Genomic DNA, 21,822 nt, shown 5'->3' on the forward strand with positions numbered 1-21,822 from the left:
TCTGCTTGCAAAATATGTAATGTCCTACTTTGGCAACCAAAAAAGGTCACATCAAATTCAGCATGATGAAAACACTAAATGTTAAAAGGTTTAAATGAAAAGACAATTGAAATAAATCGCACCTTTAAAATGGAAAAAAGACCAGACAACTCAAAAGGAGGTGGAGGCTGAGAGTATTTCCTCTTTTTCGAGGAAAAAAGTTCAACAGAATGTTGTTTCTTCAATTCACCATTAACAACTGCGGGTAAAGAAATAATTGATTAATATTCTAAGCCTTCCAAGTGGTCAGGGCACAAGTATATTCCCAGTTGAAAAAATAATATAAAAACGTAATTATTCACATTTAAGCCTGTGAAACCGAATCTAATGCAGTCAGGCCACCAAAAGCTGAGTTCTTATGATTGTTGAACCGAAATGGAAAATAATTCCAGTAACTCCATACTGAATCTTAGCAGTGAGATAAAACTACACAGACAAATTGTACCTTGACAACAAATAGTCGATTTTAAAGATTATTTTGATACAAACTTACCAACTATATTAGGGAGCATATGATTCACACGGGAGGAAAAAGTGGTTACCTACCATGCAAATTTTGGTGCGATGCTTGCAGTTCTTCCTGTATATTGCATATGGTCTCCCTACATAAAGCATAAACAATATGTAAGACCAACATCATCAATCCGCTAAAGAAACAGAGCAATAACATTATGTATCAAAGAATCACCATATAGATAAGCATCCCGCAGGTTCTTCAAAGATCAAAGCTGATTCTAATGCCTATTCAGGATCCTTCCATGAGATGATACTCTCTGCCAAATATAATGGGCAAAAAGTTGTGGTAGGGAAAGAAATGGTCTATGCAAAAAGAATAGCATGATAGTTCACCTTGTTTTTTGTAGATATCATCAGGAGTTATCTTGTGTAGCAGTATGGTATCATTGTATTCTTCATCGGATACAGCCAGAGCAACATTGCTTGACCCCTACGTTAGAAAAAGGGTGAGAAGGTGAATGTTGAATGGCAAACAACAACGCTTAAAAAGAAAAATCTTGTTGCCACCCACTGCTTCATGCCTTAATTTTTTTAATAGTAATAAACAAGCGAAACTAAAACAAAAGATAATGTCATGTAAAATCCAGGGCTCCACTTCATGTCAGTGGACCACTTAACTATTGATAACTCCATTCTCACTAAAATCAGGGCTCCACTTTGCGTACATATTTTTTAAAAAAATAGTAAACAAACATAGAATGATTCAATGGGTTGGCTCAGGCCATTTGCATCCTAATGTCATGAGAGGCACTGTGTGTATTCGTGGTACTATGAAGTTCCCATACAGCAAGATGTTGTTCTAAATATAATTATAACTATTAAATCCAATATATTGTATTACATAAAGAAAAAAATAGGAAGCATATTTGATTACTATAAATGCAGCTTTGAGACTACTGAAGGATAACCAATCAGCATACCACTATAAACCCAATGTTCACGTGACCGGTTCCGTGATCCTCCCACTTCCCATTGTCTCCTAACCGGTACACCTTGACACGTGTTATATACTGGTGTCTTGGTTTGAAGACCCACATTCGCCCCAATCCACACTTTGTTGTCCTTGCGAATAATTCCGTTCGCTAGAGTAAACCCCTGTGCATTGTTTGGTGAGATGGCTAGCTCCTGCAGCAGTTGCTGCGCTTGAGGGTCGACAACGTATGAGTTCAGAACCTCCTGGATCCACACCGGCTGCACAACCGAAATGGCTTGCGCCTCAAAAGTATGTCCGATCCTTGACAAAGCATCAGCTGTCTTATTGTCAGCTCCCTTGTTGTACTAGAACTTGTACTGGAGTCCAATTAGCTTCGTCATAGCCTTCTTCTGCAGCTCGGTGTGAAGCACCTGATCGTCCAAGCAACATAGACTCTTGTGATCCGTCTTAATAATGAATGGTCCCCTTTGCAAGTAGGCTCTCCATTTGTCCACTGCCATCATAATGGCCATAAACTCCTTTTCATAAATTGCGAGCTTTTGATTATTCACACCCAATGCTCCGCTCAAGTAAGCAATGGGGTGGCCCTGCTGAAGTAACACTGCTCCAATGCCATCTTGGCATGCATCTGTCTCAATGACAAAGGGCTTGTCAAAATCTGGTAAGGCCAGAACGGGCGCCTGTACCATTGCTTTCTTCAATGTTTCAAAAGCTTTAGCTGCCTTATCCGTCCACACGAAATTTCTGTTGTGTTGGAGCAGATCAGTTAGCGGTTTCGCCAGCAACCCATAATTCTTCACGAATTTCCTATAGTAGCCTGTGAGGCCTAGAAAGCCTCTAAGATCTGTGAGATTAGAGGGAGTGGGCCAAGCCAGCATAGCCTTGGTCTTGGATTGATCTGTAGCCACTCCACTGTCAGATATTATATGGCCCAAGTATTCCAAGCTGGTTGCTGCAAACTGACATTTGCTTCTCTTTGCATAGAACTTGTTTTGTAATAATATGTTAAAGACAACTTTCAAGTGCTGCACATGCTCTTCCAGAGATTTGCTATAAACCAAAATATCATCCATGAAGACCAAAACAAATTTTCTGATGTAACCCTCAAATATCGAGTTCATGATGCATTGAAAGGTGGCTGGTGCATTAGTTAGATCAAATGGCATCACCCTGAACTGGAAATGTCCATGATGAGTTTTAAACGCAGTCTTGTACTCATCTTGTTCCTGCATACGGATTTGATGATATCCACTTCGCAAATCCAACTTAGAAAAGTATTTTGTGCCAGCCAACTCATCCAACAGTTCATCGATAACCGGCATTGGGAATTTGTTTTTGATTGTTGCTGCATTAAGCCTCCTATAATCAATGCAGAATCTCCACTGGCCATCTTTCTTTTTCACGAGCAGTACTGGGGAGGCAAAAGGACTCACGCTAGCAGTAATGACTCCAGCTTTGATCATCTCCTTCACTTGCTTTTCAATCTCATCTTTCTGTAAGGGAGAATATCTGTAAGGCCTTGTGTTGATGGGCGTAGTGCCAGGAAATAATGATATAGCATGATCCGACTGTCTGCTGGGAGGTAGTTCTGATGGTTCTTGAAAAATTTCTTCAAGTTGCTTTAGGAGGCCTTCCAACTCCTCCGGTACTGGCCGTATTGCTACTGTGTTTGTGTCTTCTAGAATTGCAGTTGCCCATAACTCATTATCTCTATGTAACTGTATTACTTGCTCCAAAGATATCTCAGTGAGGTGGTCTTGCTTTGACGGCACTACTCCTTGAAGCTTCAATGTATTTCCCTCATGTGTTATTTCCAACCATTTTGCAACCCAGTCACAGGTGATTGGTCTGAACTGCTTCAGCCAGTCCATACCTAACACAGCATCATACCCACCCATATCAAGAACATGCATGTCATGAGAAAATTTCGTCCCCTGAGTGTACCAGGTAAAGTTTGGGAGCACCTGGTTGCATATCAGCTTTTCATTATTTGCCACTTTGACATACACAAGAGTTCTGGATTGAGGGATCATACCCAGCTTGTTCACCATTGCCACGTCAATAAAGCTGCTTGTACTGCCTGAATCTACCAGCATTAGCATCTTGAGATTATTCACCACAGCTGGCAAACGAAGTGTGCTATCAGTATCAGTACCCTGCAACGCATGGAGAGACAAATGTTCCATGTCGTCCAATGATAGTGTTTCCATGCTGGTGACCACTTCCAACAGGTCATCAGAAAGGAATGCAGTAGCAGGCTCCATGTGTAAAGCTTTGAGCTATGCCACAGCTAGTTGCACACATTGGTGTCCTGGGACATACTTCTCACCACATTTATAACAGAGGTTGTTAAGCCTTCGATACTCCTTCAATTGTTGAGCTTTCCAAATTTCACCTGATGCAAATTTATGCTTGTTATCCTTCCAAGCGTGCTGCCGAAATGGTTTCACCGGCTTTGCTGCATTTTTGGTTTCAATGAGTCCCTCATGCACTTGTGCCAACAACGTTGCTCGCTGAACTGTGTCAGGTAATTGCGCCTCGACTAATGCTCTAATATCATCTCGGAGTCCTAAGACAAACTGAGTAACAAGCATGATTCCCCCAATTGCTGGGTCATACAGCTTGATATTGTACACCAGCCAATCAAATTGGCGCCTATAATCAGCGACAGTTCCAGATTGCTTTAGCTGCAACAACTCTTTCATCTTCACACGGTGAGTATCTGTGTCAAACTCCAGGAGAACAGCATTACGAAATTGCTCCCATGTCAATCTCTCATGATTCTGTTTAAAAGCATGATACCAATGGGCTGCTGTCTCACTGAGGTACATGGTGGCTGCCGAAACCTGGAAACTAGGCGCAATCTGATACAAAGTGAAGAATGTCTCACAAGTGTCTACCCAAATGCTAGCATCAGTCCCGTCAAATCGCGGAAAATCCATCCAAGGCATCCAAGGACGGCGAGAATGGTGGTCCTCCCGCGAATCAAGTGATGCTCGACTCTCCTGATCATGCGAAGTTTCAGGTGCTTCAAGGTTGATGGGTTGGAAGGTTGATACCTGCAGATTTGGGGCGCTTGCAGGTGATGGCGTGTAACTCACACGTTCGTTGGGAACCCCAAGAGGAAGGTATGATGCGCACAGCAGCAAGTTTTCCCTCAGAAAGAAACCAAGGTTTATCGAACCAGGAGGAGCCAAGAAGCACGTTGAAGGTTGATGGCGGCGGGATGTAGTGCGGCGCAACACCAGGGACTCCGGCGCCAACGTGGAACCTGCACAACACAACCAAAGTACTTTGCCCCAACGAAACAGTGAGGTTGTCAATCTCACCGGCTTGCTGTAACAAAGGATTAACCGTATTGTGTGGAAGATGATTGTTTGCAGAAAACAGTAGAACAAGTATTGCAGTAGATTGTATTTCAGTAAAGAGAATTGGACCGGGGTCCACAGTTCACTAGAGGTGTCTCTCCCATAAGATAAACAACATGTTGGGTGAACAAATTACAGTTGGGCAATTGACAAATAAAGAGAGCATGACAATGCACATACATATCATGATGAGTATAGTGAGATTTAATTGGGCATTACGACAAAGTACATAGACCGCCATCCAACTGCATCTATGCCTAAAAAGTCCACCTTCAGGTTATCATCCGAACCCCCTCCAGTATTAAGTTGCAAAGCAACAGACAATTGCATTAAGTATGGTGCGTAATGTAATCAACAACTACATCCTTAGACATAGCATCAATGTTTTATCCCTAGTGGCAACAGCACAACACAACCTTAGAACTTTCTCACATCGTCCCGGTGTCAATGCAGGCATGAACCCACTATCGAGCATAAATACTCCCTCTTGGAGTTACAAGCATCTACTTGGCCAGAGCATCTACTAGCAACGGAGAGCATGCAAGATCATAAACAACACATAGATATAACTTTGATAATCAACATAACAAGTATTCTCTATTCATCGGATCCCAACAAACGCAACATATAGAATTACAGATAGATGATCTTGATCATGATAGGCAGCTCACAAGATCCGACAATGAAGCACAATGGGGAGAAGACAACTGATACGTCTCCGACGTATCGATAATTTCTTATGTTCCATGCCACATTATTGATGTTATCTACATGTTTTATGCACACTTTATGTCATATTCGTGCATTTTCTGGAACTAACCTATTAACAAGATGCCGAAGTGCCAGTTCCTGTTTTCTGCTGTTTTTGGTTTCAGAAATCCTAGTAACGAAATATTCTCGGAATCGGACGAAATCAACGCCCAGGTTCCTATTTTTCCCGGAACCATCCAGAACACCCGAGAGCCGCCAGAGGGGAGCCCTGGGGGCCCCACACCACACCCTGGCGCGGCCAGAGGGGGGGGGGCGCCGCCCTATGGTGTGGGCCCCCCAGAAGCCCTCCTGCGCCGCCTCTTCGCCTATTTAAAGCCTCCGTCGTGAAAACCCTGATGCGTTCGACGAAACCCACAGAAACCTTCCAGAGCCACCGCCATCGCGAAGCCAAGATCTGGGGGACAGGAGTCTCTGTTCCGGCACGCCGCCGGGACGGGGAAGTGCCCCCGGAAGGCTTCTCCATCGACACCGCTGCCATCTCCACCGCCATCTTCATCACCGCTGCTGCTCCCATGAGGAGGGAGTAGTTCTCCATCGAGGCTCGGGGCTGTACCGGTAGCTATGTGGTTCATCTCTCTCCTATGTACCTCAATACAATAATCTCATGAGCTGCTTTACATGATTGAGATTCATATGAGTTTGTATCACAATTTATCTATGTGCTACTCTAGCAAAGTTATTAAAGTAGTTCTATTCCTCCTGCACGTGTGTAAAGGTGACAGTGTGTGCACCGTGTTAGTACTTGGTTTATGCTATGATCATGATCTCTTGTAGATTGCGAAGTTAACTATTGCTATGATAGTATTGATGTGATCTATTCCTCCTACATATGCATGAAGGTGACAGTGTGCATGCTATGCTAGTACTTGGTTTAGTCTTTTGATCTATCTTACACTAAAGGTTACTAAAATATGAACAATTTGTGGAGCTTGTTAACTCCGGCATTGAGGGTTCGTGTAATCCTACGCAATGCGTTCATCATCCAACAAAAGTGTAGAGTATGCATTTATCTGTTCTGTTATGTGATCAATGTTGAGAGTGTCCACTAGTGAAAGTCTAATCCCTAGGCCTTGTTCCTAAATACTGCTGCGTTACTACTGCTTGTTTACTGTTTTACTGTGTTACTACTGCTGCAATACTACCACCATCAACTACACGCCTGCAAGCTATTTTCTGGCACCATTGCTACTGCTCATATATATTCATACCACCTGTATTTCACTATCTCTTCGCCGAACTAGTGCACCTATTAGGTGTGTTGGGGACACAAGAGACTTCTTGCTTTGTGGTTGCACGGTTGCATGAGAGGGATATCTTTGACCTCTTCCTCCCTGAGTTCGATAAACCTTGGGTGATCCACTTAAGGGAAAACTTGCTGCTGTTCTACAAACCTCTGCTCTTGGAGGCCCAACACTGTCTACAGGAAAGGAGGGGGAACGTAGACATCAAGCACTTTTCTGGCGCCGTTGCCGGGGAGGAAAGGTAAAAGGTACTCACACTCCGGATCTCGGCTACTAAGCTATTTTCCCGGCGCTGTAAGTACTCGAAGCTATTTCCTTTAGATCCTGCAATTGCAACTTTTTGTTTCTTGTTTACACTAGTTTGGCATAATGGACAACAATGAGCTTTTTATTCTATTTCCTGATTTAAAACATGGATTGTTTGATGCGAAAATTAAAAAACCTATGGAATCTTATTTGCATGCTGGTAGTAATATTAGTATGAACGCTATGAACACCATTGTTGATAATGATATAGAAAGTTCTAAGCTTGGGGAAGCTGGTTTTCATGATCTTTTTAGTCCCCCAAGCATTGAGGAGAAAATTTTCTTTGATGATACTTTGCCTCCTATTTATGATGATTATAATGATATTGGTCTTTTAGTGCCACCTACTATGGAGAGTAAATTTTGTTGTGATTATACTATGCCTCCAACACTTGATGAGAATAATAATGATAGCTACTTTGTTGAATTTGCTCCCACTACAACTAATAAAATTGATTATGCTTATGTGGAGAGTAATAATTTTATGCACGAGACTCATGATAAGAATGCTTTATGTGATAGTTATATTGTTGAGTTTGCTCATGTTGCTACTGAAAGTTATTATGAGAGAGGAAAATATGGTTGTAGAAATTTTCATGTTACTAAAACACCTCTCTATGTGCTGAAATTTTTGAAGCTACACTTGTTCTATCTTCCTATGCTTGTTACTTTGCTATTCATGAACTTGTTTATTTACAAGATTCCTTTGCATAGGAAGCATGTTAGACTTAAATGTGTTTTGAATTTGCCTCTTGATGCTCTCTTTTGCTTCAACTACTATTTCTTGCGAGTGCATCATTAAAACTGCTGAGCCCATCTTAATGGCTATAAAAAAAGAACTTCTTGGGAGATAACCCATGTGTTATTTTGCTACAGTACTTTGTTTTATATTTGTGTCTTGGAAGTTGTTTACTACTGTAGCAACCTCTCCTTATCTTAGTTTTGTGTTTTGTTGTGCCAAGTAAAGTCTTTGATAGTAAAGTCAATACTAGATTTGGATTACTGCGCAGAAACTGTTTTCTTGCTGTCACGAATCTGGGCCTAATTCTCTGTAGGTAACTCAGAAAATTATGCCAATTTACGTGAGTGATCCTCAGATATGTACGCAACTTTTATTCAATTTGGGCATTTTCATCTGAGCAAGTCTGGTGCCATTTTAAAATTCGTCTTTACGGACTGTTCTGTTTTGACAGATTCTGCCTTTTATTTCGCATTGCCTCTTTTGCTATGTTGGATGAATTTCTTTGTTCCATTACCTTCCAGTAGCTTTGAGCAATGTCCAGAAGTGTTAAGAATGATTGTGTCACCTCTGAACATGTGAGTTTTTGATTATGCACTAACCCTCTAATGAGTTTGTTTCGAGTTTGGTGTGGAGGAAGTTTTCAAGGGTCAAGAGAGGAGGATGATATACTATGATCAAGAAGAGTGAAAAGTCTAAGCTTTGGGATGCCCCGGTGGTTCATCCCTGCATATTTCAAGAAGACTCAAGCATCTAAGCTTGGGGATGCCCAAGGCATCCCCTTCTTCATCGACAAATTATCAGGTTCCTTCTCTTGAAACTATATTTTTATTCAGTCACATCTTATGTGCTTTGCTTGGAGCGTCGGTTTTTTTTTTTTTTGTTTTGTTTGAATAAAATGGATCCTAGCATTCACTTTATGGGAGAGAGACACGCTCCGCTGTTGCATATGGACAAGTATGTCCTTAGGCTTTACTCATAATATTCATGGCGAAGTTTCTTCTTCGTTAAATTGTTATATGGTTGGAATTGGAAAATGATACATGTAGTAATTGCTAAAATGTCTTGGATAATATGATACTTGGCAATTGTTGTGCTCATGTTTAAGCTCTTGCATCATATGCTTTGCACCCATTAATGAAGAAATACATAGAGCATGCTAAAATTTGGTTTGCATATTTGGTCTCTCTAAAGTCTAGATAATTTCTAGTATTGAGTTTGAACAACAAGGAAGACGGTGTAGAGTCTTATAATGTTTACAATATGTCTTTTATGTGAGTTTTGCTGCACCGGTTCATCCTTGTGTTTGTTTCAAATAACCTTGCTAGCCTAAACCTTGTATCGAGAGGGAATACTTCTCATGCATCCAAAATACTTGAGCCAACCACTATGCCATTTGTGTCCACCATACCTACCTACTACATGGTATTTTCCGCCATTCCAAAGTAAATTGCTTGAGTGCTACCTTTAAAATTCCATCATTCGCCTTACAATATATAGCTCATGGGACAAATAGCTTAAAAACTATTGTGGTATTGAATATGTAATTATGCACTTTATCTCTTATTAAGTTGCTTGTTGTGCGATAACCATGTTTTCTGGGGACGCCATCAACTACTCTTTGTTGAATATCATGTGAGTTGCTATGCATGTTCATCTTGTCTGAAGTAAGAGCGATCTACCACCTTATGGTTAAGCATGCATATTGTTAGAGAAGAACATTGGGCCGCTAACTAAAGCCATGATCCATGGTGGAAGTTTCAGTTTTGGACATATATCCTCAATCTCATATGAGAAAATTATTAATTGTTGTTACATGCTTATGCATAAAAGAGGAGTCCATTATCTGTTGTCTATGTTGTCCCGGTATGGATGTCTAAGTTGAGAATAATCAATAGCGAGAAATCCAATGCGAGCTTTCTCCTTAGACCTTTGTACAGGCGGCATGGAGGTACCCCTTTGTGACACTTGGTTAAAACATGTGCATTGCGATGATCCGGTAGTCCAAGCTAATTAGGACAAGGTGCGGGCACTATTAGTATACTATGCATGAGGCTTGCAACTTATAAGATATAATTTACATGATACATATGCTTTATTACTACCGTTGACAAAATTGTTTCATGTTTTCAAAATCAAAGCTCTAGCACAAATATAGCAATCGATGCTTTTCCTCTATGGAGGACCATTCTTTTACTTTCATTGTTGAGTCAGTTCACCTATTTCTCTCCACCTCAAGAAGCAAACACTTTTGTGAACTGTGCATTGATTCCTACATACTTGCATATTGCACTTATTATATTACTCTATGTTGACAATTATCCATGAGATATACATGTTATAAGTTGAAAGCAACCGCTGAAACTTAATCTTCCTTTGTGTTGCTTCAACACCTTTACTTTGAATTATTGCTTTATGAGTTAACTCTTATGCAAGACTTATTAATGCTTGTCTTGAAGTGCTATTCATGAAAAGTCTTTGCTTTATGATTCACTTGTTTACTCATGTCATATACATTGTTTTGATCGCTGCATTCACTACATATGCTTTACAAATAGTATGATCAAAGTTATGATGGCATGTCACTCCAGAAATTATCTGTGTTATCGTTTTACCTGCTCGGGACGAGCAGAACTAAGCTTGGGGATGCTGATACGTCTCCGACGTATCGATAATTTCTTATGTTCCATGCCACATTATTGATGTTATCTACATGTTTTACGCACACTTTATGTCATATTCGTGCATTTTCTGGAACTAACCTATTAACAAGATGCCGATGTGCAGGTTCTGTTTCTGCTGTTTTTGGTTTCAGAAATCCTAGTAACGAAATATTCTCGGAATCGGACGAAATCAACGCCAGGTTCCTATTTTTCCCGAACCATCCAGAACACCCGAGAGCCGCCGGAGGGGATCCCTGGGGCCCCACACCACACCCGGCGCGGCAGGGGGCCGCGCCGCCCTATGGTGTGGGCCCCCGTAAGCCCTCTGCGCCGCCTCTTCGCCTATTTAAAGCCTCCGTCGCGAAAACCCTGATGCGTTCGACGAAACCCACAGAAACCTTCCAGAGCCGCCGCCATCGCGAAGCCAAGATCTGGGGGACAGGAGTCTCTGTTCCGGCACGCCGCCGGGACGGGGAAGTGCCCCCGGAAGGCTTCTCCATCGACACCGCTGCCATCTCCACCGCCATCTTCATCACCGCTGCTGCTCCCATGAGGAGGGAGTAGTTCTCCATCGAGGCTCGGGGCTGTACCGGTAGCTATGTGGTTCATCTCTCTCCTATGTACCTCAATACAATAATCTCATGAGCTGCTTTACATGATTGAGATTCATATGAGTTTGTATCACAATTTATCTATGTGCTACTCTAGCAAAGTTATTAAAGTAGTTCTATTCCTCCTGCACGTGTGTAAAGGTGACAGTGTGTGCACCGTGTTAGTACTTGGTTTATGCTATGATCATGATCTCTTGTAGATTGCGAAGTTAACTATTGCTATGATAGTATTGATGTGATCTATTCCTCCTACATATGCATGAAGGTGACAGTGTGCATGCTATGCTAGTACTTGGTTTAGTCTTTTGATCTATCTTACACTAAAGGTTACTAAAATATGAACAAATTGTGGAGCTTGTTAACTCCGGCATTGAGGGTTCGTGTAATCCTACGCAATGCGTTCATCATCCAACAAAAGTGTAGAGTATGCATTTATCTGTTCTGTTATGTGATCAATGTTGAGAGTGTACACTAGTGAAAGTCTAATCCCTAGGTCTTGTTCCTAAATACTGCTGCGTTACTACTGCTTGTTTACTGTTTTACTGTGTTACTACTGCTGCAATACTACCACCATCAACTACACGCCTGCAAGCTATTTTCTGGCACCGTTGCTACTGCTCATATATATTCATACCACCTGTATTTCACTATCTCTTCGCCGAACTAGTGCACCTATTAGGTGTGTTGGGGACACAAGAGACTTCTTGCTTTGTGGTTGCAGGGTTGCATGAGAGGGATATCTTTGACCTCTTCCTCCCTGAGTTCGATAAACCTTGGGTGATCCACTTAAGGGAAAACTTGCTGCTGTTCTACAAACCTCTGCTCTTGGAGGCCCAACACTGTCTACAGGAAAGGAGGGGGAACGTAGACATCAACAACCATCTAGCTACTGCTATGGACCCATAGTCCAGGGGTAGACTACTCACACATCACTCCGGAGGCGACCATGGCGGCGTAGAGTCCTCCGGGAGATGAATCCCCTCTCCGGCAGGGTGCCGGAGGTGATCTCCTGGATCCCCCGAGATGGGATCGGCGGCGGCGGCATCTCAGTAAGGTTTTCCGTATCGTGGCTCTCGGTACTGGGGGTTTCGTCACGGAGGCTATTTGTAGGCGGAAGGGCAGGTCAGGATGGGGCACGAGGGGTCCACACCCTAGGTCGGCGCGGCCAGGGCTTGGGCCGCGCCGCCCTATGGTGTCGCCACCTCGTGGCCCCACTTCGTCTCCTCTTCGGACTTCTGGAAGCTTCATGGCAAAATAGGACCCTGGGCGTTGATTTCGTCCAATTCCGAGAATATTTCGTTACTAGGATTTCTGAAACCAAAAACAGCAGAAAACAGCAACTGGCACTTCGGCATCTTGTTAATAGGTTAGTTCGAGAAAATGCACGAATATGACATAAAGTGTGCATAAAACATGTAGATAACATCAATAATGTGGCATGGAACATAAGAAATTATCGATACGTCGGAGACGTATCAGCATCCCCAAGTTTAGTTCTGCTCGTCCCGAGCAGGTAAAACGATAACACAGATAATTTCTGGAGTGACATGCCATCATAATCTTGATCATTCTATTTGTAATATGTAGTGAATGCAGCGATCAAAATAATGTATATGACATGAGTAAACAAGTGAATCATATAGCAAAGACTTTTCATGAATAGCACTTCAAGACAAGCATTAATAAGTCTTGCATAAGAGTTAACTCATAAAGCAATAATTCAAAGTAAAAGCATTGAAGCAACACAAAAGAAGATTAAGTTTCAGCGGTTGCTTTCAACTTGTAACATGTATATCTCATGGATATTGTCAACATAGAGTAATATAATAAGTGCAATAAGCAAGTATGTAGGAATCAATGCACAGTTCACACAAGTGTTTGCTTCTTGAGGTGGAGAGAAATAGGTGAACTGACTCAACATAAAAGTAAAAGAATGGTCCTCATAGAGGAAAAACATCGATTGCTATATTTGTGCTAGAGCTTTGATTTTGAAAACATGAAACAATTTTGTCAACGGTAGTAATAAAGCATATGTATCATGTAAATTATATCTTACAAGTTGCAAGCCTCATGCATAGTGTACTAATAGTGTCCGCACCTTGTCCTAATTAGCTTGGACTACCGGATCATCACAATGCACATGTTTTGACCAAGTGTCACAATGGGGTACCTCTATGCCGCTTGTACAAAGGTCTAAGGAGAAAGCTCGCATTGGATTTCTCGCTATTGATTATTCTTCAACTTAGACATCCATACCGGGACAACATAGACAACAGATAATGGACTCCTCTTTTATGCATAAGCATGTAACAACAATTAATAATTTTCTCATTTGAGATTGAGGATATATGTCCAAAACTGAAACTTCCACCATGGATCATGGCTTTAGTTAGCGGCCCAATGTTCTTCTCTAACAATATGCATGCTTAATCATAAGGTGGTAGATCGCTCTTACTTCAGACAAGACGAACATGCATAGCAACTCACATGAAATTCAACAATGAATAGTTGATGGCGTCCCCAGTGAATATGGTTATCGCACAACAAGCAACTTAATAAGAGATAAAGTGTATAATTACATATTCAATACCACAATAGTTTTTAAGCTATTTGTCCCATGAGCTATATATTGTAAAGGTGATGATGGATTTTTAAAGGTAGCACTCAAGCAATTTACTTTGGAATGGCGGAAAATACCATGTAGTAGGTAGGTATGGTGGACACAAATGGCATAGTGGTTGGCTCAAGTATTTTGGATGCATGAGAAGTATTCCCTCTCGATACAAGGTTTAGGCTAGCAAGGCTTATTTGAAACAAACACAAGGATGAACCGGTGCAGCAAAACTCACATAAAAGACATATTGAAAACATTATAAGACTCTACACCGTCTTCCTTGTTGTTCAAACTCAATACTAGAAATTATCTAGACCTTAGAGAAACCAAATATGCAAACCAAATTATAGCATGCTCTATGTATTTCTTCATTAATGGGTGCAAAGTATATGATGCAAGAGCTTAAACATGAGCACAACAATTGCCAAGTATCACATTACCCAAGACATTTATAGCAATTACTACATGTATAATTTTCCAATTCCAACCATATAACAATTTAACGAAGGAGAAACTTCGCCATGAATACTATGAGTAGAAACTAAGGACATACTTGTCCATATGCTACAGCGGAGCGTGTCTCTCTCCCATAAAGTGAATGCTAGGATCCATTTTATTCAAACAAAACAAAAACAAAAACAAACCGACGCTCCAAGCAAAGCACATAAGATGTGATGGAATAAAAATATAGTTTCAGGGGAGGAACCTGATAATGTTGTCGATGAAGAAGGGGATGCCTTGGGTATCCCCAAGCTTAGATGCTTGAGTCTTCTTAATATATGCAGGGGTGAACCACTGGGGCATCCCCAAGCTTAGAGCTTTCACTCTCCTTGATCATGTTGCATCATACTCCTCTCTTGATCCTTGAAAACTTCCTCCACACCAAACTCGAAACAACTCATTAGAGGGTTAGTGCACAATAAAAATTAACATATTCAGAGGTGACACAATCATTCTTAACACTTCTGGACATTGCATAATGCTACTGGACATTAGTGGATCAAAGAAATTCATCCAACATAGCAAAAGAGGCAATGCGAAATAAAAGGCAGAATCTGTCAAAACAGAACAGTTCGTATTGACGAATTTTAAAATGGCACCAGACTTGCTCAAATGAAAATACCCAAATTGAATGAAAGTTGCGTACATATCTGAGGATCACTCACATAAATTGGCATAATTTTCTGAGTTACCTATAGGGGGATTTTGCCCAGATTCGTGACAGCAAAGAAATCTGGAACTGCGCAGTAATCCAAATCTAGTACTTACTTTTCTATCGACGGCTTAACTTGGCACAACAAAACACAAAACTAAGATAAGGAGAGGTTGCTACAGTAGTAAACAACTTCCAAGACACAAAATAAAAACAAAGTACTGTAGGTAAAAACATGGGTTGTCTCCCATAAGCGCTTTTCTTTAACGCCTTTCAGCTAGGCGCAGAAAGTGTGTATCAAGTATTATCAAGAGACGAAGCATCAACATCATAATTTGTTCTCATAATAGAATCAAAGGGTAACTTCATTCTCTTTCTAGGGAAGTGTTCCATACCTTTCTTGAGAGGAAATTGATATTTTATATTACCCTCCTTCATATCAATGATAGCACCAACAGTTCGAAGAAAAGGTCTTCCCAATATAATTGGACAAGATGCATTGCATTCAATATCCAAGACAACAAAATCAATGGGGACAAGGTTATTGTTAACGGTAATGCGAACATTATCAACTTTCCCCAAAGGTTTCTTTGTAGAATGATCAGCAAGATTAACATCCAAATAACAATTTTTCAGTGGTGGCAAGTCAAGCATATTATAAATTTTCTTAGGCATAACAGAAATACTTGCACCAAGATCACATAAAGCATTACAATCAAAATCTTTAATCTTCATCTTCATGATGGGCTCCCAACCATCCTCTAGCTTTTTAGGAATAGAGGCTTCGCGCTCTAGTTTCTCTTCTCTAGCTTTTATGAGAGCATTTGTAATATGATGTGTGAAAGCCAAATTTATAGCACTAGCATTAGGACTTTTAGCAAGTTTTTGCAAGAACTTTATAACTTCAGAGATGTGACAATCATCAAAATTCAAACCATTATAATCTAAAGCAATGGGATCATCATCCCCAATGTTGGAAAAAATTTCAGCAGCTTTATCACAGCGGTTTCACAGTTTTAGCAGTTTCAGGCAGTTTTTCGCGCTTTGCATTAGAAGTGGAAACATTGCTAACACCAATTCTTTTATTAGTATTAGTAGGAGGTGCAGCAACATGTGTAGCATTAGCATTACTAGTGGTGGTAATAGTCCAAACTTTAGCTACATTCTTCTCTTTAGCTAGTTTTTCATTTTCTTCTCTATCCCACCTAGCACGCAGTTCAGCCATTAATCTTATATTCTCATTAATTCTAACTTGGATTGCATTTGCTGTAGTAATAATTTTATTATGATGATTCTCATTAGGCAAAACTTTCGATTTCAAAAGATCAACATCAGCAGCAAGACTATCAACTTTAGAAGCAAGTATATCAATTTTCCCAAGCTTTTCTTCAACAGATTTGTTAAAAGCAGTTTGTGTACTAATAAATTCTTTAAGCATGGCCTCAAGTCCAGGGGGTGAACTCCTATTATTGTTGTAAGAATTCCCATAAGAATTACCATAGCCGTTGCCATTATTATAAGGATATGGCCTATAGTTGTTACTAGAATTGTTCCGGTAAGCATTGTTGTTGAAATTATTATTTTTAATGAAGTTCACATCAACATGTTCTTCTTGTGCAACCAATGAAGCTAATGGAACATTATTAGGATCAATATTAGTCCTATCATTCACAAGCATAGACATAATAGCATCAATCTTATCACTCAAGGAAGAGGTTTCTTCGACAGAATTTACCTTCTTACCTTGTGGGGCTCTTTCCGTGTGCCATTCGGAGTAATTGATCATCATATTATCAAGAAGCTTTGTTGCTTCACCAAGAGTGATGGACATAAAGGTACCTCCAGCAGCTGAATCCAATAAATTCCGTGAAGAAAAATTTAGTCCTGCATAGAAGGTTTGGATGATCATCCAAGTAGTCAGTCCATGGGTTGGGCAATTTTTAACCAGAGATTTCATTCTTTCCCAAGCTTGAGCAACATGTTCAGTATCTAATTGTTTAAAATTCATTATGCTACTCCTCAAAGATATAATTTTAGCAGGGGGATAATATCTACCAATAAAAGCATCCTTGCATTTAGTCCATGAATCAATACTATTCTTAGGCAGAGATAGCAACCAATCTTTAGCTCTTCCTCTTAATGAGAAAGGGAACAATTTTAATTTTATAATGTCACCATCTACATCCTTATACTTTTGCATTTCACATAATTCAACAAAATTATTAAGATGGGCAGCAGCATCATCAGAACTAACACCAGAAAATTGCTCTCGCATAACAAGATTAAGTAAAGCAGGTTTAATTTCAAAGAATTCTGCTGTAGTAGCAGGTGGAACAATAGGTGTGCATAAGAAATCATTATTATTTGTGGTTGTGAAGTCACACAACTTAGTATTTTCAGGGTTGACCATTTTAGCAACAGTAAATAAAGCAAACTAGATAAAGTAAATGCAAGTAAACTAATTTTTTTGTGTTTTCGATATAGCAAACAAGATAGCAAATAAAGTAAAACTAGCAACTAATTTTTTTGTATTTTGATTTAGTGCAGCAAACAAAGTAGTAAATAAAACTAAGCAAGACAAAAACAAAGTAAAGAGATTGAGAAGTGGAGACTCCCCTTGCAGCGTGTCTTGATCTCCCCGGCAACGGCGCCAGAAAATATGCTTGATGGCGTGTAACTCACACGTTCGTTGGGAACCCCAAGAGGAAGGTATGATGCGCACAGCAGCAAGTTTTCCCTCAGAAAGAAACCAAGGTTTATCGAACCAGGAGGAGCCAAGAAGCACGTTGAAGGTTGATGGCGGCGGGATGTAGTGCGGCGCAACACCAGGGACTCCGGCGCCAACGTGGAACCTGCACAACACAACCAAAGTACTTTGCCCCAACGAAACAGTGAGGTTGTCAATCTCACCGGCTTGCTGTAACAAAGGATTAACCGTATTGTGTGGAAGATGATTGTTTGCAGAAAACAGTAGAACAAGTATTGCAGTAGATTGTATTTCAGTAAAGAGAATTGGACCGGGGTCCACAGTTCACTAGAGGTGTCTCTCCCATAAGATAAACAGTATGTTGGGTGAACAAATTACAGTTGGGCAATTGACAAATAAAGAGAGCATGACAATGCACATACATATCATGATGAGTATAGTGAGATTTAATTGGGCATTACGACAAAGTACATAGACCGCCATCCAACTGCATCTATGCCTAAAAAGTCCACCTTCAGGTTATCATCCGAACCCCCTCCAGTATTAAGTTGCAAAGCAACAGACAATTGCATTAAGTATGGTGCGTAATGTAATCAACAACTACATCCTTAGACATAGCATCAATGTTTTATCCCTAGTGGTAACAGCACAACACAACCTTAGAACTTTCTGTCACTGTCCCAGGTGTCAATGCAGGCATGAACCCACTATCGAGCATAAATACTCCCTCTTGGAGTTACAGGCATCTACTTGGCCAGAGCATCTACTAGCAACGGAGAGCATGCAAGATCATAAACAACACATAGATATAACTTTGATAATCAACATAACAAGTATTCTCTATTCATCGGATCCCAACAAACGCAACATATAGAATTACAGATAGATGATCTTGATCATGATAGGCAGCTCACAAGATCCGACAATGAAGCACAATGGGGAGAAGACAACCATCTAGCTACTGCTATGGACCCATAGTCCAGGGGTAGACTACTCACACATCACTCCGGAGGCGACCATGGCGGCGTAGAGTCCTCCGGGAGATGAATCCCCTCTCCGGCGGGGGTGCCGGAGGCGATCTCTGGATCCCCGAGATGGGATCGGCGGCGGCGGCGTCTCGATGGGTTTTCCGTATCATGGCTCTCGGTACTGGGGGTTTCGTCACGGAGGCTATTTGTAGGCGGAAGGGCAGGTCAGGATGGGGCACGAGGGGCCCACACCCTAGGTCGGCGCGGCCAGGGCTTGGGCCGCGCCGCCCTATGGTGTCGCCACCTCGTGGCCCCACTTCGTCTCCTCTTCGGACTTCTGGAAGCTTCGTGGCAAAATAGGATCCTGGGCGTTGATTTCGTCCAATTCCGAGAATATTTCGTTACTAGGATTTCTGAAATCAAAAACAGCAGAAAACAGCAACTGGCACTTCGGCATCTTGTTAATAGGTTAGTTCAGAAAATGCACGAATATGACATAAAGTGTGCATAAAACATGTAGATAACATCAATAATGTGGCATGGAACATAAGAAATTATCGATACGTCGGAGACGTATCAGCAGGTCGTTGGCCCATGATGCTGGTCCCGCGAGGCGTCAGCGGCGTGGACAGCGGGGGCGGACGCGCCGCCGGTTTGGGTGCGGACTGCTGTACCGCCGACTTGACCGCGGCCTGCTCCTCCTCCAGCTTGGCGAGTTTGTCCATGGACAGATCGACCTTGATCTGGACCTGGTCGAGGCGCGTGCCCTGGAGATCCATCTTCGCATCCAGCGCGCCGATCCGCTCTTCCAATCCATCCAACTTGCTGAGTTTCTCCAGCAAACGGGCTTCCATGGCCTCCATCGCGGTCAGGGTGTAGCGAACCTGGGCGCTCGGCTTGAACGGCGCCGTCGCAGCAGACACTCTGGATCAACCAAACGCTGCCTGGGATCTTACGCCAAATCGCTCAAGAGCAATTCGACAACCGTGAGCAGTCGATTTACAGGTACGACCTCGAGAATTTTGTCGCGCGGCGGCGGATCGAACAAAGCTCTGATACCAAGTGTTATATACTGGTGTACGAATATAATTCACCCAACCATGATACAACCAGATCTAGATTTCAGAGATAGTCTTGGGGAGGAAGGGATGAACTAGAGAGGGGAAAAGAGACTCGTCCAATTTCTTCCTACCATCTACGACACCACCGTGCCTCTCTTAACCACCCGCCACATCTGGCACACACGCTTACAACAGCTCACGTGCTGCACACCACTACGGAATACGCCTTGCCCACACGCTTACGCCTTGCCTTCTGACGTAGTGGTCCCACCAGGTGGCACAAGTACGATAAAATAATAAGTACATTAACAATTACAAGCTGATCATACTGTACACAAGTGCCTAGTATTAGTCGTGGCTGGCTATTAATAGCTGAAGATGAGATGGTAGTCATGCTAAAGTACTTGAAAAATCTTTAACACAACGATTTGAAATTCTAGTTGAAACACAGAATACAACAAACTTGAGCTGCATCACACTTCCCCTACAGATTCCTGGTAAAAAGCATGTGCGTCATTTCCATTAAGACAACCGTGATGGTTAGCATACCCCACAAAGACTAAGGCTCAAACGTGGTGGGGGTAGTCGCACCCATGCTTAGCAACCAGGGCGATGCTCAGTTCTCTATATCAGTAACACAAATTATAACCTCCTGATTCGCTCTGCCCAAAATAAATGTAGTCTGCAACTTATTGTAATACAACACTGATACTTCATGCTGCAAAGTTTCCCAATAACCCATAAATGAGAATAGAAAAGTAATTAAGGTACCACAAAAAAAAATGAACTATGCAGTAATAAATGCGGTAATATTCTTACGGGAAAAATTGCTATATGACACCGTTATTTTCTGGTCTTTGCTAAAACACACCGTTACAATGTGTATTTGCCAAATACCATTACAATTTGGTGGCATCTTTGCTAATACACACCCTATGGCCCAAAATGGAAAGATAGGCTTATTTGACAGGGAAATTACCATTTGACAGAATTTTAACAACCCTTTGGCGAACAGTTTTTTCTCCTACCGCATACTGCAGTGACTAACGAGACGAAGCCTGGCAAGGGGATGATCGAGAAACTATAGCGCCGTCAAGCCCATCTTTAATCTAGCCGTTGTCGAGCCCATCGCCTTCTCCCCCAACTCCCGTATCGCCGGGTTGTCCCCCATCTGCGACTTCCGGTGAGGCCACCACGGCGATGGGCCGCAGAGTTGCATGGTGCCACCCATCCTAAGCTATTTACTCTTCAACAGTGGTAAATTTTAATTGAACAAAGACAGATAGCAGATGGCCTGAATCCCCTATCCTAAGCTATTTACTGATACATGGCCGTGTGCGCAGCAGTACTGTAGCCTATTTTTAACTCAACGTATGCGCCGATTAGCAATAGATCCTCTCCTAAATTTCTCCAATCACCCCGTGCCCTTTAGAAATTTCGAAATCACGCCCACTTCTCACTGTCCTGAACACGAGCGAAACATCAAATTGCCACGTCTCAGTTCCAGAGCACCACCCTCGTCAATCCCACGGCAGGCGCGACTTCTCGAAACATCAGCTACCGCGACACAGAACACACGGATTCGAAGCTTCGACCACAGCCCCCGCGCCCAAGCCGCTAACGAAAGCACGGGCGCGCGCCTACAAACTTCCGCGACTGGATCTACCGCGAAGAATCAACACCAGAAGATTCGAGAAGCTTCGATATAGGCGATAAGCTGGAGGAGCTCACCTTCATGCTCGCGTGCGGCGCCTTGCCCTGCCACGCCTCCTTCTTCTTCAGGCCCGGAACCCGCGTCTCCCCCATCGCTGGAGAGCCCGGGCGCGTTCCACGCGGGAGGGGAGCAGAAACTTCTAGAAACCGCGGCTCCGCGAAACCCTAGCGGCAATGCGGAGCTCCTCCCTCTCTTTTCCCTCTCTCTCTCTCTCTCTCTCTCTTCCTGAACCCCTCTCCCTCTTCTATCTCGCTTCACGAGTTCTTTTCGCCCTTTGCATTTTGCCCCCTCAGCTTTGTTTGTTTCTTGTTTTAGGTTCCACTCGCGGAATGGAAAGCTGCGGGGGTTGGAAATAGCAAATGGAAAATGGGAGTCCTTTTTTTTAGAAAAGCAAAATGAGCATTCGGTTTTACGATTT

At 42.1% G+C, this 21,822-nt stretch overlaps 1 protein-coding gene across 1 annotated transcript; it reads right to left on the reverse strand.

Annotated features, from left to right (window-relative positions):
* Window positions 1-88: 88 nt before the first annotated feature.
* Window positions 89-21,577, reverse strand: LOC127331669 (uncharacterized). The gene is made up of 6 exons (XM_071825936.1): window positions 21,422-21,577; window positions 1,476-1,556; window positions 889-985; window positions 728-812; window positions 586-641; window positions 89-238 (listed from the first exon to the last, which is right to left on the reverse strand). Exons 1-4 carry the CDS (start codon window positions 21,494-21,496, stop codon window positions 781-783), a joined length of 285 nt encoding a protein of 94 aa, XP_071682037.1. The 5' UTR covers window positions 21,497-21,577; the 3' UTR covers window positions 89-238; window positions 586-641; window positions 728-780.
* Between the last annotated feature and the right edge of the window lie 245 nt (window positions 21,578-21,822).

Source organism: Lolium perenne, chromosome 2 (assembly GCF_019359855.2).
Source record: "Lolium perenne isolate Kyuss_39 chromosome 2, Kyuss_2.0, whole genome shotgun sequence".
Taxonomy (NCBI): Eukaryota; Viridiplantae; Streptophyta; class Magnoliopsida; order Poales; family Poaceae; genus Lolium; species Lolium perenne.

What these genes read in the sequence shown, in the direction of transcription:
- LOC127331669 (XM_071825936.1), bottom strand. Translation starts at nt 21,496, where the DNA reads ATGGGGGAGACGCGGGTTCCGGGCCTGAAGAAGAAGGAGGCGTGGCAG. An exon ending in TGAACATTGGGTTTATAGTG is followed by an intron (nt 986 to 1,475) that starts GTATGCTGATTG and finishes TTTCTAACGTAG; the next exon opens with GGGTCAAGCAATGTTGCTCT. An exon ending in TGATATCTACAAAAAACAAG is followed by an intron (nt 813 to 888) that starts GTGAACTATCAT and finishes TATATTTGGCAG; the next exon opens with AGAGTATCATCTCATGGAAG.